Consider the following 17,225-nt stretch of genomic DNA (forward strand, 5'->3'; position numbering starts at 1 on the left):
GCCCACAGCACAGGGTCTTCCTAGTGTGGTTTACTGGTACTTCTCCAATGTGATTTGTGAGCTATTACACAGAAATAAGGTTTGCTCAGTGCACACCCTCTACCAAGTAACCCTTTTCTGTTTGCACCACTTCTCAATAAGAACAATTATAGGGGTATTTAAACTCAAGGAAAACCATTATCTCAAAATGTCATTCCAATATGTGAGCTTCAACAACTGGGCACACAGACAAGCATATTGACTCAACTCTATGTATGTCTCCACAATTCGATCCAGTCCAGATTACAACAGAAGCCAGTTGGCCCTTAAATAGAAATTGCCAATTATCAACAAGCTTATCATTACCTTTTTGCAGGTGTCACACAGTGCAAAATTCTGGAAGGTTTGCATTTCTATTTAGTTCACTGAAGCCAGAAACATTTCAACAAACTGCAATGGTATGTATAACAAGGTAACAACCACTAGTGTTGTCATTATATCCATTCCAGAACCAGAAGGCATACTATTCAAAAAGTATTTAAATTTTTCATCAAACATCTTTACAGATACGTTCGGATATTAAGGCTGTGAGAGGGTGATGTAGACAGCATTATATGATCAATGTGAATCTGGTATCAACAGCTATAAAACCAGTAGATATCCGAACGCTCGTCACTATTTACCTGGTGAGATAGTACACCACCAGAAAGAGAACCACAAAAGATGCCACAAGAGTGAACATCCTCCGGCTTGATTTCGTCTCGAATACCTTAAGCAAACAAACAAATAGACATTCAGTGCATACAGGTATACACACCAAGTGAGGAAAATAAGACTGAGACCAGTTAATTTAACACACCATCTTGAATTTGTCCATGGTTCCAGATAACACTCCCCTTGAAGCATCCATGTCATTGCCCTGATCAGGAAAGAAAATGTAAAAATAATGAATTTGAAAAGATGAAACATGATAAGCTGTGATCTTGGCTATGTCGTTAAGGTATGGTTACCATTCTGTCCAGCATGCGATTATGGGTGTCTACCTCCTCATGTATATCACCTGACAACTGTAATAACAACTTGATAAGGACTTGGTTGAAGATTGTCAGAAGTTTAAAAATCTTATTTTCCACTTGTGCTATATGAAAATGGCTCGAGTTAAAAGTAGAAAAAATAATATAGGCAATGGCAAATACTTCAGACAAATTCCACCACGTTCAGTAAACTGAATTTTTCATGAATCAAACTACAACATAAACTAATGGCCAGGAACAAGTTAAACATTCAAAGCAAGGCAGACTCGTCAATCCCTCCTATATAAAACATGACTCTTGCCACTTGCCAGACCCTTGCCAACGTCCTCTTTCCTGAACTCTTTCTGTCATCTACTTATATCAAAGTATCAAACCCTAAACACCAAAGTACTCCTTGTCAAAAAAATAATAATAATTCAGCTCAATTCTGTTTGTATGTGGCCTTTTCTGCTAGACTATTGCATTCATATCAGCTGATTGTTGACTAACTCACATTAGAAGCTTTTGAGAAAGTAAAACATATTCTTTTTTGACAAATAAAGAAAGAAAAACTTACTCTTTTCAGCAGATTGACTCTATCTTGCAGTCCATCCAGTGCTTTTTCATTCTCATGTTCATCAATCTCATGAGAAGAGTATGATGATGAAGCCCTAATGCCACCTTCCTCAATACCATCAAACAGAGCAGTTCTAGTATTGCGATCCCTGAAATTCAAAGATTATTACTACAAGCCATTGAATAGATAGGTGTCAACGATACATTTTCACCAAGGCATAGACATAAACAATCAATAAGAGCAGAGAAGTTATTTTAAACCAGCATATATATACCTACAACGCACATTTTTTTTTAATAAAAATGGATGTTAACAGAACATACTGGCAAAGTAACCAATTCAAACTACTGTAACCACAACATGTGACTTGTACACAACCCCATCCAAAGGCAAAAAAAAATGGACAAATTGGTGCTCAGGAATTGACTGGAATGTGGATACAACTACAATAAGCTAAACTAACTAATTCCAATTAAATGACATAACAAGAATACAAGATTATTGATGTTTTATCTACCATCAAGCAGGATCAATATAGTAGTGTGCAAGCAAGCAAGCAATTTTAGCTCACATGGAAAGAAAAACAAAACTTTACACTGACACACACAGAACACACTCCAATATCACGATCCACATACAGCCAGAACTACTTAATACTTGCAGGAACTCAAACTACAAAACCAATCCCCAATGAGCCCTAGACGAACACACGGAAATTCCCACCTGAACACCAAATCCGAACAAAACAACTCCGAATTCACAATTCCAAACACTAAGAAAATGCCGATCAGATGCATGAACGAAAAACCACAATAATTTAAAAAATTTAACAGCGAAACCTCCGAGAATTCATGGCGCTATGCAGACAGGATTTTCAGAAGATCACGCTCCGGTGACGTGAATCCCCGCGGCAAACTGCAACTCTGCAAGACACAGTTCTATCAGCTAATCGAGATTTATTTTTTTTAAAAAAAAATCAGCAAATCAATCGATTCAGAGCACACAAAAAACTGAAAATGAACAAACTCCGGATGTTCAATTCCGATCCGTGGCAACAAATGAGAGTGAAATTCACATGAACCGATGCTGCTAGATCTGCGCAGTACAGATGTAGTAGCCGGCGGCGTACCTGTGCCGGTGAGCGGCTCGCGGTGGCGGAGATGAGGAGTAGGAAACTTGAGGTTAAATGATGGGAGGGAGCTATAGCCTACAGAGTATTAATATCAGTTTCGCCAGTATACGAAACCGCGGTCCACCGTACCGGTCCCGGTTGGACCGTAAACAGCGCCCCGCTTTTTTCTTCGGTTTGTGAACCGGGTTCACATTTTCCACCAGCATCGTGATTGATGTGATCTGACGTGTCCACTTCCTACACACTCCACGTGTTTTTTCTTCTCCGATAATCCGTTTCTTTTTGGGTACTATTTTTAGATGTTCTATTTTTACTTGATTTGGTATTTGGTATTTGGTATGGTGATCATAGGCACTAGGCAGGCAGGACAAGCATCTTATTATAATTCATTTCATTTATTTTAATGCTATTTTATAATGTATATAATAGTATAAATATAAATTATTTTCATTAATAAAAATGTTAAATTGTGTATGACGATCTTTTATATTTTAAATTCATAAGTTATTAATTTTATTACTATCTCAATTTCTCTTTTGTGAAAAAAGTATGTGAATTTTGTGCTCGCGTTCTCGTATAAGACACCTTTTTTTATGACGAAAAAGTGAATTTATGCTCCTCCCTTTTGGTACAGAAATAACGTGATTGTAAATGAGTTAAGAGTTTTTTTTATTTTTTATTTTTTAATTTTGCTTTGAAGGTTAATAAGTTAACTTAATATACCTTATAAAGAGTATTGAAATTAAACTACTTATTAAATTTTTTTAATTAGAAGAGTAATTTGAAGCTAAAAGAGAGTATTAGTTATTCAATACCTTATCTCATTGTCCATTTTTACCTTTATTCTCATAAATATTATAAAATAATTAATAATATTTTATTCAATTACGTAATCTATTATCAATTATTTATAAATTGTCTCACTATGACTATAACTCATGACCTTCTATTTAAGAAGGCCTTTAGACCCTAATGCCATTAGCCCATTATACCACAAATAAAATTTTTAAATTTACTGTTTATAGTGAAATTTAATAATAATTAAAATCAAATTGGAGTAGGGTCATTTATAGGTTACCAATATGTACTTATCCATAAATTTTTTTTTTTAAGTAACAATTAAAATACCCAAAAAAACAAATAAAAGCAAAATTCAATCCAAAACTAGTACACCACCAATTATATGTTAAGATATTAACATAAATAATTGGGTTAAGGTTTGATTTGACATAATACCTACCTCAAAGGTTAGTGTGTTGTGTATTTGGTACAGTGCTGTTCTTCATTATAAAATTTATAGAATATATGTTATATATTTTTTTAAAGGAGAATATGTGTTATCTATATATTACTTCTTCCGTCAAATTTTGTATTTAATTTAATTAACAATGATTGGCTGAAGTTATTTATAATTGTATTTTTGTAATATTTAATTTAATATTAGTATATACAATTGATATATTTATAAATTGCATCAAACGTACGGCAAGAAACACAAATTTATATTTTAAAAATTATATACAAACATTAACAAAATATTTAGAAACAACATAAAAAAGTTACAGACGTGTTTTTTTTTTTTTTTTGTTTGAAAATGTGCAAGAATAAGGCGAATGGCCCTTTGTAAAATTTCATTGAGATTGTTAAAAAACACAAGTGATTGGGAGGTATGAGTCGATCACATTTTCAGAGAACAAAATAAAACTATTAATGAACTAGCCGCTATTGCGTTATCTCATGGCAAAGGCATGGGGTATATGAAATTACTTCTTGATCGATAAGAAATATTGTTTAGGAGGGCAAATTACGGGTGGCTTGATAAGTCGATTATATGACAATACGCAGGTAAATTTGAGTGCTAGTCTTAGGTGGCCCCCTCTTATATATATTACTAGCATTTGTACGCGCGATGCGCGAAAACTTATGCCCAATATTAAAATATTTGGAAGTAATAAAATATAAAAAAATTAGTTAAAATTATGTTTTGCAATTTCTTAAAGCGATGATACTTTTGAATTATCATATATTTGAATAATATAGTGATCAAAAAAAAAAAATATATATATATATATATATATATATATATATATATATAATATAATAATAATTTACAAATAATACTAAGCTAAGACTCACATATATGATATATTGATATGGATACACACACACACACACACACACACACACACACACACACACACACACACACATATATATATATATATATATATATATATATATATATATATATATATATATATATATATATGATATACATATATAATTTAACATTCATATAAATATTTAATTAAAATATAATTTATAATTAAATTAATTGTTATATGATAATTTTAATAAAATGATAATTAAAAATAGGAAAAAGATATGATAGATGTAGGTGTATGGTAAGATTGGTAGATATATTAAAAATTAACGGTGTTATAACGGTGTAAGGGTGATTTTGTCCAATGCAAATGAATGTACAACAATTAAAGCAAAATGTATATATTTATTAGCATATAAAAAAGGGACAAAAATCAAGGACATAACTTGTATTGACACTTATTATGTTTTTAAATTAAAATAAAAAATTAAATAATAAACATGACAACGAAAAAGTGACACACAAAGAGAAAATTCGCACCTGTAGTCCTTCAATTATTGTTTATTATGCAATTTTGTCCTCAATAGTCAATTTTAAAAAATTTAGTTATTCAATTAGTTTAAAGGTTCATTTTATAACTTTGGTGTTAAATAATTGAATGACTAAATTGGTGTCATAGAGGGACTATATTGACAATATTTAAATCACTTAAAATACAAAATTTCTTAAAATTGACAATTGAAGACTAAATTTCATAACAATCAATAATTGAATGATTGATTTTGAGCAAATATTAATTTTGGTCTCACAAGTATTAGTAAAATGATAGTTTTGGTCCATATATTTAATTCATATTAATTTTCATTCAGGACTATTATTTTGGTACCAATTTTTATCCACGATTATTGTTTTAGTGTCAAATTTATCACGCCGGTCATCCCCCTATTTAAGACATGCCGAAATAGTAAATGATTAAATGTATTTTCGTCCTTTTTAAATTAAGATCCCAAAATTGAACATGAATAAATGGATTTAAGCCATAAGATCAATCTCAACTCGCAGTTCTTCTCCTTAAGATTGATCTTAGGGTTTAAATCCCTTTATTAATGCTCAAATTGGGATCTTAATTAAGTTGAAAGTGACGAAAATATCATTACAAAATTTAGATTTCGGCATGTCTTAAGCGAATGGGTGACTGACGTAATGAATTATAGTACTAAAACAATATACGTGGATGTAAATTGATATTAAACTAAAATATTCATTCATTGATGAACATGGTAGGAATTAAACATGTAAACTAAAATTATCATTTTGTTAATACTTGTTGGATCAAAATTGATATTTGTTCATTGATTTTTCTTATAAAACAAATAATAAAATACGTTATCCAGACCCTAATTAGAGTCACGGGAGAAAGTCTGAAGAAAAATGGCAAATAGGAAATAAACAAACTAGGCTTGCTTAGGATTCCGTTGTTATAAGGTGTACAGTGGTCCGAAAACGATATCGTTTATTTAAGTAAAGAAACAACAACCGTTTTTTACAAATTCGATATTTTATGTGTTTTCATAACAAAATAAAACTACAATGCATCTAACATGAAACTGAATAACTTGTTTCACATATTGTATTTATATTATCAAATGAAACTGTAATTGAATTAAAATGATAATTTAATTGTGTTGAAATGAAACTGCAGTATGTACAAAATAAAACTGAATATCATGTTTCACATATTGAGTGTATATTGTCAAATAAAACTGTAGTTGAATTGAAATGATACTTTAGTTTTGCTGAAACAAAACTACAGTATGTATTAACATAATCTAAATAACATGTCTCACATATTGAGTGTATATAGTCAAATAAGGCTGTAGTTATATCAAAATGATACTTTAGTTGTGTTGTAATATAACTACCGTGCATATAAAATGAAAATGAATAATAGTTTCACATATTTAAGTGTATATTGTCCCATGAAATCGTAGTTGAATTAAAATTATAATTTAGTGGTGTTGTAAGAAGATTACAGTGTGTATTAGGCGTGTAAACAAGTCGAGCCGAGCTCGGCAATTTTCGAGCTGCTCGAGCAGCTTGAGCTCGAACTCAATCTTGAACTCGAGTTCGAGCTTGATCTTGAACTTTTTAATTATTATTTTTATATATTATAATTATATTATGTTATATTATATATTATAAATATTATATATTATATGACTCGACGAGCCACGAGCCTAGAATATCTAGGCTCGGCTCGAGCTCGATTTTGATCGAGCCGAGTGGCTCGGCTCATTTACACCCCTAGTGTGTATGAAATAAAAAATTCAACAACATGTCTCACTATAATAAGACTACTGTATATATATTGTCAAATGAAACTTTAGTCGTATTGAAATGAAACAAAATATATGTTATACAAACAGAACTAATTACACAAAACGTGGGCGATTTATTTTCATTAAGGGTCCGTTTGGAAAACATGAAAATGACTTCTGGAAAATGAGTCATTTTCCGGAAAATATTTTCCTTTCCAGTGTTTGGTTGCATTCTGAAAAACTGTTTTTATGTGTTTGGTTCATTTTCTGGAAAATAAGTAGAATTCTATAATTAAACATTTTAATTATTTTATTTAGAATACTACAACATTATAATAATATATAATAATATAATAATAACTTTAAATATAATTAAAAAATAACTAATAATATATCAAATATATTATGGTGGTGATGGTGTTATTTGTTATATAATAATAATAATAATAATAATAATAATAATAATAATAATAATAATAATAATAATAATAATAATGACTAGTGGTGGTATGACGGTGGTGGCGGTGACGGTGGTTGCAGTGGTATAGTGGTGGTGGTGGCGGCAGTGGTTGCGGCGGTATGGTCGTGGTGGCGGCGGCAGCGGTGGTGCGGTGGTGGCTACGATGGTTGCGGTGGTATGGTGGTGGTGGTGGCGATGGTGGTTGCGGTGGTATGGTGGTGGTGGTGGCGGCGGTGGCGGTAGTGGTGGTGGTGGCGGTGACGGTGGTTGCGGTGGTATGGTGGTGGTGGTGGCAGCGGTGGTGGTGGTAGTGGTGGTTGCGGTGGTATAGTGTTAGTGGTGGTAGTGGTGGTGGTGTGGTGGCGGTGGTATAGTGGTGGTGGCGACGGCAGTAGTGGTGGTGATGATGGTAGTGAGGTGGTGGTAGTGTGGTGTTGATGATGTTGGTGGTGGTGTGATGTTGGTGTAAAAGTTGGAAAATGATTTCCATTGACTTGATTTTCCAGGCACATCTAAATAATGGAAACTTGGAAAATGATTTTCAGAACTCATTTTTCAGGTTTCCAAACACACCCTAACGGGGCATTTGGTTCATGGTAATTTAGCTGTAGTTGAATTGCAATTCAGTGGATGCCTCAATTACATTGTTTGGTTAGAGGGAGTTACAATTCCACAGAATTACAATTCCCTCATTTTGTTGAATTGCAATTCATGGGGTACTCCCTATGAATTGCAATTCAATGAATTTGAGAAAGGAAAAACATATAAAATGACATTACTACCCTTGATTGTTATTACTATTATTATTACACAATGGTACTTTAGTCTTTATACCACTTATTTCCTTCTCAATTCCAATAATTCTATTTATCCATACCAAACAACGTATTTTGAATTCATACTTTATTCACACCTTATTCTTTTCCCACCAAATTACAATTCATTTCTCCTCTAATTCCTTCCTTCCAACCAAACGCCCCGTAAAAGAAACCACACCATTTTGGATTCTAGTACACGGTAAAATTTGCCCTCAGGATTCCTTCGGAGATACGCCCGACCCGGTTGTGCACATCACTTTTCACTCTCCCCAGTCCCCACGAGTGTCACCGCCCGCACCGCGACCATATATATGCGCAGAGAGGAAGCGAGAGAGAGCTCCGAATAACGAATCGCAGTAACCGGAAAACAGTGTAGCAGAGAGAGGAAAGGCGAAGGTGTAAAAATGGCGAGCCCTCATAAGCCGTGGAAGGCGGAGTACGCCAAGTCGTCTCGATCCTCATGCAAAACCTGCAAGAGCCCCATTGACAAAGAGACGCTCAGGCTCGGCAAGATGGTCCAAGCCACCCAATTTGATGGCGTCATGCCGGTAAGCCCGACCCGTTTTGCCCCCTTCTTCTTCGTACTTCCTTCAATTCGTTTTCACCGCCAACAGTTATCTCCTGTGCTGTGAACTAATTTTGGTTATCTCCTGTGCCAGTGGTTACTAGTTGAGGAGCTTGATAACATTACACACCTGCATTATGTAGTTTTGCTGAAATTGATATTTTACAAGGAAAATATTTAAATAATTCCTATTGTTAAGTCATTTATTGATTGATACCAGGAATCAAAGAATAACCACACTTCTACATAGATAGACTGTAGATACATCGTTGCAGGAGATGTTATTTACTGAGTACTGACCATGGGATGGGATAATGTAAGTGCTAAGAGGTCTGTATACAATATGGAGAAACAGAAAAAAAGTGCTCAGAGCTAATAAACCTTTCAAAGGACTAGTGGTTTGCTAGGGACTAGCACTCTACTTTTGTTGTGGACATTTTTAACTTTCTTCTTTCATTGTCTTTGAAAATTGTATCTAATTTGCTTTTATTCCTGGAATTAGATGTGGAATCATGGTGGGTGTATCTTAAAAAAGGCGAAGCAGATAAAAGCGTACGTGTTCCATACTTTGAGCATGGTTTGGTTGTAATAGAAAAGAAAGTAGTACTTTTTACATTGTTTGTTAACTTACAGTTGATCTCTTTGTTCTGCTTTTAGTACTGATGATGTTGAAGGCTTAGAATCACTCCGTTGGGAGGATCAGGAGAAGATTAGGAAATATGTGGAGGGAGGTGGATGTGGATCCTCAGATGCCCCTACCCCTGCTGTTATGGAATATGGTGTTGAAACCTCTCAAACTTCTCGTGCCACCTGTAAGCACTGCAATGAAAAGATTATGAAAGGAGAGGTTAGTTTTCATATTTAATTATTAGCTTCTAATCAGCTGTGGTACATGCAGTATTTCTAGGAATGATTCATGTGTTTCTTATTGATTGTCTCGGGCTAAATATGCCTTATTCATACACTGGAAATTTTCTTTGATCTGAATTTAGACTTATATATGACACCTGCACTACAAAAGATATTGTTAGCTTCTTGTAATTGACCAGAATTCTAAATAATTATGTGACCTTTAAATATTTTTTTTTTTACCTTTTCTAAAGGTATTCTCTCATAAGTAAATGGTCACAGTGCAAGTCCTTATTATGTCTTGTTTTCAAGTTTCAGTATCAAATAAATAACGTGCTTCATTTTTATTGATGATCAGCTAAGTGGACATGTTAACCCATCTAGAAGTTGGTTAGATTCTTGTTTAACGTTATGTATTTGTGGAATAGGTCCGCATATCATCGAAGGCTAAAGGTCAGGGAGCCAGGTCTTTGGCATGGCACCATGCTAAATGTTTCATGGAAAAGTCCCCAGTTACCCAAGTGGATAAATTGTTGGGATGGGATAGCCTTCCAGCCAGTGATCAGGCAGTTGTTTCTTCCCTGGTTAAGAATTCTACTGTAAAAGGTGCTTTGAAATTTCTTCTGCTCTTATCCTCTTTTATTGTCTTTCCCTTAGTATTTAATCTATCTTCTGTCAAAACAGCAGTTGCCAAAGAGGAACCTTTACAAGAATCAACATCCACAGCTGGTGCCAAGAGGAAAAAATCCAGCAACAATGATCAGAAATCAAAGCTTGCTAAAACTGAACCTGATGCTCTTGCAAGTGATGGTGTGACAAAATCATCTGAATTGGAAAGCCAACTAAAGGCACAGAGTAAAGCTCTATGGGCTCTTAAGGATGATTTGAAGAAGCATGTGAGCACAGCAGAATTGCGTGAGATGCTTGAATGCAATGACTATGTTTCCACAGGATCAGAACTTGATTTACGAGATCGATGGTAGTTTCTTTTACTTGCTTATAAGTAGGTTTAGACACTAAGGTGCTGTTATTGAATAATCTGAAGTATGAACTTTTAAGTCGTGATGCATGTAAAGTTCCTTATTATCTCCTTTTATCAGTGTTAACAGTTTTGCCAATTACTGGTTATGGTGCTAGGAATTTGATATATAAAAGGATTTTATAGAAAGATGGATAAATTTTCACCTTTATCACTGAATTCATTGTGAATTTGTATTGGCATAAGGTTTTTGTTTTACTAGTCTTCTTGGCTACTGTAAAATTGCATATTTGCTTCTACTGAGACTTGCTTTGTAATAGGTATTTCCTCTATTTTAAACTTTTTCTATTTATTTTGCACCTGATGCTTTTCAGTGCTGATGGGATGCTTTTTGGAGCACTCTCTGTATGTCCACTTTGTTCTGGTCACCTTTGCTATTCAGAAGGCAAGTATAAATGCCATGGCTATTTATCGGCATGGAGCAAGTGTTCATACTCCACCATTGAGCCTAAACGTGTTATTGGGAAGTGGAAAATCCCTGAAGAGACAAAGAATGAGTATCTACTCAAGGTATATTATTAGTTAATAAATACCAATACAGATGCAAGGAATAAATATATCCACTGTAAACTGTAATTAAAATTGACTGATCATTAAGTTGGTGTAAAATGGGTCTAAATTTATATATATATATATATATATATATATATATATATATATATATATATATATATATATATATCTTTTCGCTGCTTAGTTTACTGAAAAATGTTCTAAAAGTTTTACAATGTAAAATATCTCCTTTAGCCATAGTCATAAAATCTTTTGCACCTCTTAATGGATATAAAGTGATGAAGAACAGTAACACATAACTGTCTGAAATACCCTCTCCTCCTGTATTTCCCAAGCACTCATCACCAATCCAACAAAATTCTTCCCTCACTATGATTTCCACACAACCAGCATCTAGCCTTCTGGTGACCCCCTACCCTCAGCTGACAATCCCCCTCCCAACCCTGCAACCCCTTCCCTTTGTGGTTTTAGACTTTTAGTTGACCAATGAATAGGTACAAGTGAAGAAGAAAAATAGAAGGCCTCTGATCTGGACTAAAAAGATAAGAAACAACCTACTATTCCTCTTCTTCCTATTGCTCTTCTTTTTGCTGGTCCAGCCCTTGCTATAGTACATATCACATGACTCAGATTTCAAAATGTATCTCTGGTGTCTTTTTCTCACTGAAAAGGAAAAGGTAAGTGAAAAATAGAATGGAATTGAAAGAGGAAAAAGAAAATACAAGAAAAAGGAAAATGATAGAGAGATGGGTTTGTTGAATGATGAAGTGTATTTTGGTTTTGCAACTTATTTTACAATTTTTTTTTTTATTATTATTTTTTTTTCATTTGGAAATCTAAACAAACTAACAAAGTAAACACTGAAAAATATTTTTACTTTCCAATATTTTTACTTTCCATGTAAAACATTTTCCTATTATCCATTCATTTTTTTTTATTGGAAATGAACAGACTGTGAGTATATTATTATGAAAGATTCCACAAGAATGTTAGTTTGGTCCAAGAAATCTCAAGGATACATTCATACATATGAATTTGTAGAGGATAAGAGGAATAAGTGAATAACCCATGGTTTTACTAGATACGAAATTCAATGTTTTCCACTGTTTTATTTGGTGTATCCTCACAGTCTCTTTGATGATTCTCAGTGGTATAAGTCACAAAAGGCAAAGAAACCAGCAAGAATACTGCCTCCACCTTCAGCCAGCTCACCATCTACCAGCAAAGCTGCTGACAAGCTTGGTCAGTCATCAAAAGGTGAAAATATAGGAGATCTAAAATTAGCTATTGCAGGAATGGGTAAAGAATCCATGGTTAGTATTTTTCAAATTCTTTTGGCTTCTATTCATAATGTCTTGCAAAACAAGCCCTTTGTTGGTTTAATGCTTTTAATTTATTTAACCAATTCACCAATTCCTTGCACCTTTTTTACAGGCGGAATGGAAAAGAAAAGTTGAAGAAGCAGGTGCTCAAGTTCATGCCAAGATAAAGAAAGGTATAAAATCAATTTTCCAATTTCTGATTAAAATACTTGTTTTTTCAGAATCATTTATCAAGTAATGTCTTCTGTTATGCTAATGCTGCAGACACAAACTGCTTAGTTGTGAGCGGGATGCCAGATGGCAATGATGCCGAGATAAGGAAGGCAAGGTAAATCTCCTAGTCTATCACTGGCCAAAACATACTTTATTATTGGTAATGTTCAATACTTGAAGTCATTTCATATTTGGTAGGAGGATGAAACTACCAATTGTTAGGGAGGATTATATGGTTGATTGCATCGAAAAGAAGAAAAAACTTCCTTTTGATTTGTATAAAGTAGAAGCAATTGGAGAGTCGCATAGTATGGTTACTGTCAAAGTGAAAGGCAGAAGTGCAGTGCATGAGTCATCTGGCTTACAAGATTCTGGACACATCCTTGAGGATGCAAATAGTATCTATAATACGACTTTAAATATGTCTGACCTCACAACTGGTATCAATAGGTAAATATATTTCTGTTATGGTTATCTGAAAAACTTTTCTTCCTTTTCTGTGCATGCTTAAAAACGAACTTTTTTTAACCAGTTTTATTATTATTATTATTATTATTATTATTATTATTATTATATTATTATTATGAATGAGTGTTATCGTATTGATTTAATGAAAAACTTGTTGAACACTAGTACACCAGTTTTGTGATCCATTGATTATTGCAGTCTGGAAGGTTAATTCTGTCATTCTGAATTTACAGTGTCGATATGTATCATTTAAAACACAGCAGCCTGTTTTACTTTATCATGCTGCAGATATGTCATGTTTTATGTTAAAACCATGGAAAATACTCTAGAAGAAATACCAGCGTTACTTTTCTATCAGTTATATTTGTTGCATATTAAATTTGATTGCCACTGTGATAGCATTATTATGATATGTTTTAAAATCTTACGATCTTTGGATACGTGTTACTTTCTGCCTTGCTGACTTTTCTTGTCTTCCTCTGTATCATCCACTGATACCCTGCTCTTTTTCTTCTCCACAGTTTGTACTGGTTTCTTAGTCTGTGTATCTCTTCATTTATTTGTTATGATGATTCACTATTTTTTCATTGCATTGCTGTGCTTCTTTCAGTTCATCACTTATTATCAAATAAGCGTCTGTGGTGCCAGTAATTTGTTCTTACTAGTTTATACTCAAACTGCCTAATATTACCTTTGCTATGAGTTCCTCATTTTATGGTCTGTACTTCTAGAACTTTTACCTTTTACATTTTTGCTGTTTGAAGTTACTATATTCTTCAAATCATCGAGGAAGACAAAGGATCAGATTGCTATGTGTTCAGAAAGTGGGGTCGTGTTGGAAATGAAAAAATTGGAGGAAGCAAGCTTGAAAACATGTCCAAGTTTGATGCAATACTGGAATTCAAGCGCTTATTTCTTGAGAAGACTGGAAATTCATGGGAGGCATGGGAAGGAAAAGTAGATTTTCAAAAGCAACCTGGGAGGTTTTATCCATTAGACATTGTATGGCAGTTTCCGTTTCAATCCATTCTGACCTTTGTTTGAAATATTATGAATAAATTGCCTCCCTATCCTCATCTTAAAATATTTTGACTTTTTACTGTCTAGGATTATGGTGTTGATAATAATGCCTCGAAGAAGAAAAATCTTGATGACACAAACAGCAAATTGGCCCCTCAACTGATTGAGCTTATGAAGTTGCTTTTTAATGTAGAGACATACAGGTTAGAAGATAGTTGTGTTTCCTGGCTTTTAGAGAATGCATCTGAATGAAAATTGTATACAGGGCTGCTATGATGGAGTTTGAGATCAATATGTCTGAAATGCCACTAGGAAAGCTGAGCAAGAGTAATATACAGAAAGGTGAAGTAATTTTATTTCCATCATAGTTTTTTTTATTCTGTACCAAATATGGACCATTGTAGGATAATCTTGTTACTGATTCTTTTTGTATCTTATTTTTGTTTGAGTGAACCTCTTTGCCTAGTGGACAGGGTCCTCACATATAGTGGTTTTTATGTTTTTAGGTTTTGAGGCATTAACAGAGCTACAAAATTTGCTAGCCAGAGATGGTGATGATTCTTCTATCAAGGACAGTCTCATTATTGATGTCAGCAACCGTTTTTTTACTTTGATTCCTTCTATTCATCCACATGTGATTAAGGATGAGGATGACTTTAAATCAAAGGTGAGACAAACATTGTTTATCCCTGGTTAAGAGGCCTGCATATCAAATGCATGTTCAACTAGTTTTTGAACACCTTTTATGATATCTTCCCATATTCTGATTTTGAATCGAACTCAGTTTGGACACTTTTACCTTTTGTTTTACAAATTTTGATCTTGATTCCTTAAACCAATGACACCATATGATACTTTCGTATAAGGTATTATTACTTGTAAATTTGCAAACTTGCCCTTATTATGGGTTGGGCAAATAGCTGTATTTCTATGAATCAATGTTTTAGAACTGATTCTTATATCACATCTTTTGTCTAAAGCTGTTTTAATTCGTGGTGCACTTTATTTATTCTTGTGTAGGTGAAAATGCTGGAAGCTCTTCAAGATATTGAGATTGCTTCAAGACTTGTAGGACTTGATAATGATAACGATTCCTTGGATGAGAAGTATGGAAAGCTGCAGTGTGAAATATCTCCAATTACTCGTGACTCTGAAGATTTCCGGCTGGTTGAGAAGTATCTCCAAGCTACTCATGCTCCCACACATAAGGTGGCTTTATCTGCTTTACATTTCCTTATTATCCTTCCCTTTCCCCTCATTTCTAGTAATTTTGATTTAATGTAGCTGCTCAAGTAAACATATTCTGCCGATGAATTAAATCTGAGATTCTTTTATTTTATCCATATTGAGTGGAAGAAAAGTATATCTGAAATTTGAAAATTCCTCAGGAATGGGCTCTTGAAGTGGAACAAGTGTTTTCTCTTGAACGCAAAGGGGAACTTGACAAATTTGCTCCCTTCAGAAAGAAATTGAAGAATAGAATGCTTTTATGGCACGGTAATTGAACTTCCAAACCATTCTAATGTTGAACGTAGTGAATCATATATTCTTTTCATTTCAAGTCAGGGGTATTAAAATATTAAATAGAACTGAGTAGAGAACCCAAGTGACAGCAGGATCTGAAGTTTTCTGTTCTCTTCAGGTTCACGGTTGACGAACTTTGTTGGTATACTTAGCCAAGGACTAAGGATTGCTCCTCCTGAAGCCCCAACTACTGGCTATATGGTCTTGCTTCCACCTTCCTGTTCTTTCTCTTTCTTGCACTCTATCTCATTCTATTTGTCCATTTCTCGACCCTAAATAGATGAAAAGCAAACATCGAATGTGCTGAGCTTACAGAATTTTCCTTGACATGCAGTTTGGCAAAGGAGTTTACTTTGCTGACATGGTCAGTAAGAGTGCTCAGTATTGTTTTACAAACCGTAAAAATCCTGTGGGCTTTATGCTACTCAGTGAAGTTGCATTGGGAGACATGCACGAGCTTAAAAAGGCTCAGGTGAGTCTATGCCATAGTTTACCTTTTTATATGGCTAATTCATTCTGATGATATGTTAGCAGCTTTCAACGTCTAGGCAGTTATTATGTCTAATGGTACTCGTTTTGTGTCTTTCTTGAATTTCAACTTCACGTAATTGGTGTGGTTGTTGCCTTGTCTAGTACATGGACAAGCCCCCGAAAGGGAAGCACTCTACTAAAGGTCTGGGTAAGACAGTACCTCAAGAATCAGACTATGTGAAGTGGCGGGATGAAGTAGTTGTACCTTGTGGAAAACCAGTGCCATCAAAAGTCAAGGCATCGGAGCTTTTATATAATGAATATATTGTTTACGACATTGCCCAGGCAAGCATTCCAATATATTATACATAATTTATGTGTTTCTGTCAACTTAAGATCATACACACACACACACACGCTTTGATACACATTCAGGTACACACTTACAGACTCTGATTGCGTTATTCATACAGGTCAAGCTGCAGTTCTTAGTGAAGGTGAGGTTTCAGTACAAGTGATGAACCAAAATTCTGCATTATTAATGTTTCTTGGAGCTGTATATAATGGTGGAACCTATGTTGGATATTCTGCTCCTTAGTACTCTACCTTTTGAAATTGCCTGGCTGTTTGGCGCCGAATCGGTCAGATCTCATTTTGAGACTTCCTGGAGATCTGAGTTCTTCAATGAATGTGTAAATGGCTTTTGTATGATATGTGAAATCACTAATGTTTTTAATTTCGGCCCTATTTGGTAAAATATTAGCCTATCAGCTAATTTTGACTTATTTGACCACTATTAATTGTTTGATTTGGTTAAAAAATCAATTCCAAAATACTCAA

At 34.1% G+C, this 17,225-nt stretch overlaps 2 protein-coding genes across 4 annotated transcripts; one reads left to right on the plus strand and one right to left on the minus strand.

Annotated features, from left to right (window-relative positions):
• Positions 1–305: 305 nt before the first annotated feature.
• LOC109173854 (bet1-like SNARE 1-1) lies at positions 306–2,765 on the minus strand. Its single transcript, XM_019323190.1, has 6 exons — positions 2,699–2,765; positions 2,409–2,492; positions 1,570–1,717; positions 990–1,046; positions 839–898; positions 306–748 (listed from the first exon to the last, which is right to left on the minus strand). The coding sequence occupies exons 2-6, from the start codon at positions 2,420–2,422 to the stop codon at positions 659–661; spliced, it is 369 nt and encodes a 122-aa protein (XP_019178735.1). The 5' UTR covers positions 2,423–2,492; positions 2,699–2,765; the 3' UTR covers positions 306–658.
• A 5,854-nt stretch (positions 2,766–8,619) lies between these two features.
• Positions 8,620–17,121, plus strand: LOC109173877 (poly [ADP-ribose] polymerase 1). 3 transcript variants are annotated; one of them, XM_019323216.1, is made up of 20 exons: positions 8,620–8,949; positions 9,469–9,518; positions 9,624–9,813; positions 10,244–10,421; positions 10,500–10,794; positions 11,169–11,364; positions 12,516–12,680; positions 12,802–12,862; positions 12,954–13,017; positions 13,101–13,352; positions 14,135–14,372; positions 14,478–14,593; positions 14,656–14,732; positions 14,897–15,057; positions 15,411–15,599; positions 15,779–15,887; positions 16,033–16,115; positions 16,249–16,386; positions 16,548–16,730; positions 16,859–17,121. In XM_019323216.1, the coding sequence occupies exons 1-20, from the start codon at positions 8,806–8,808 to the stop codon at positions 16,901–16,903; spliced, it is 2,934 nt and encodes a 977-aa protein (XP_019178761.1). In that variant the 5' UTR covers positions 8,620–8,805; the 3' UTR covers positions 16,904–17,121. The 3 variants fall into 3 exon arrangements, with proteins under 3 accessions (XP_019178761.1, XP_019178762.1, XP_019178763.1); XM_019323217.1 differs by having other exon boundaries at positions 8,644–8,949; positions 10,503–10,794; XM_019323218.1 differs by lacking the exon at positions 9,469–9,518 and having other exon boundaries at positions 8,831–8,949.
• Positions 17,122–17,225: the final 104 nt, after the last annotated feature.

This window comes from Ipomoea nil, unplaced genomic scaffold (assembly GCF_001879475.1).
Source record: "Ipomoea nil cultivar Tokyo-kokei standard unplaced genomic scaffold, Asagao_1.1 scaffold0482, whole genome shotgun sequence".
Classification (NCBI taxonomy): domain Eukaryota; kingdom Viridiplantae; phylum Streptophyta; class Magnoliopsida; order Solanales; family Convolvulaceae; genus Ipomoea; species Ipomoea nil.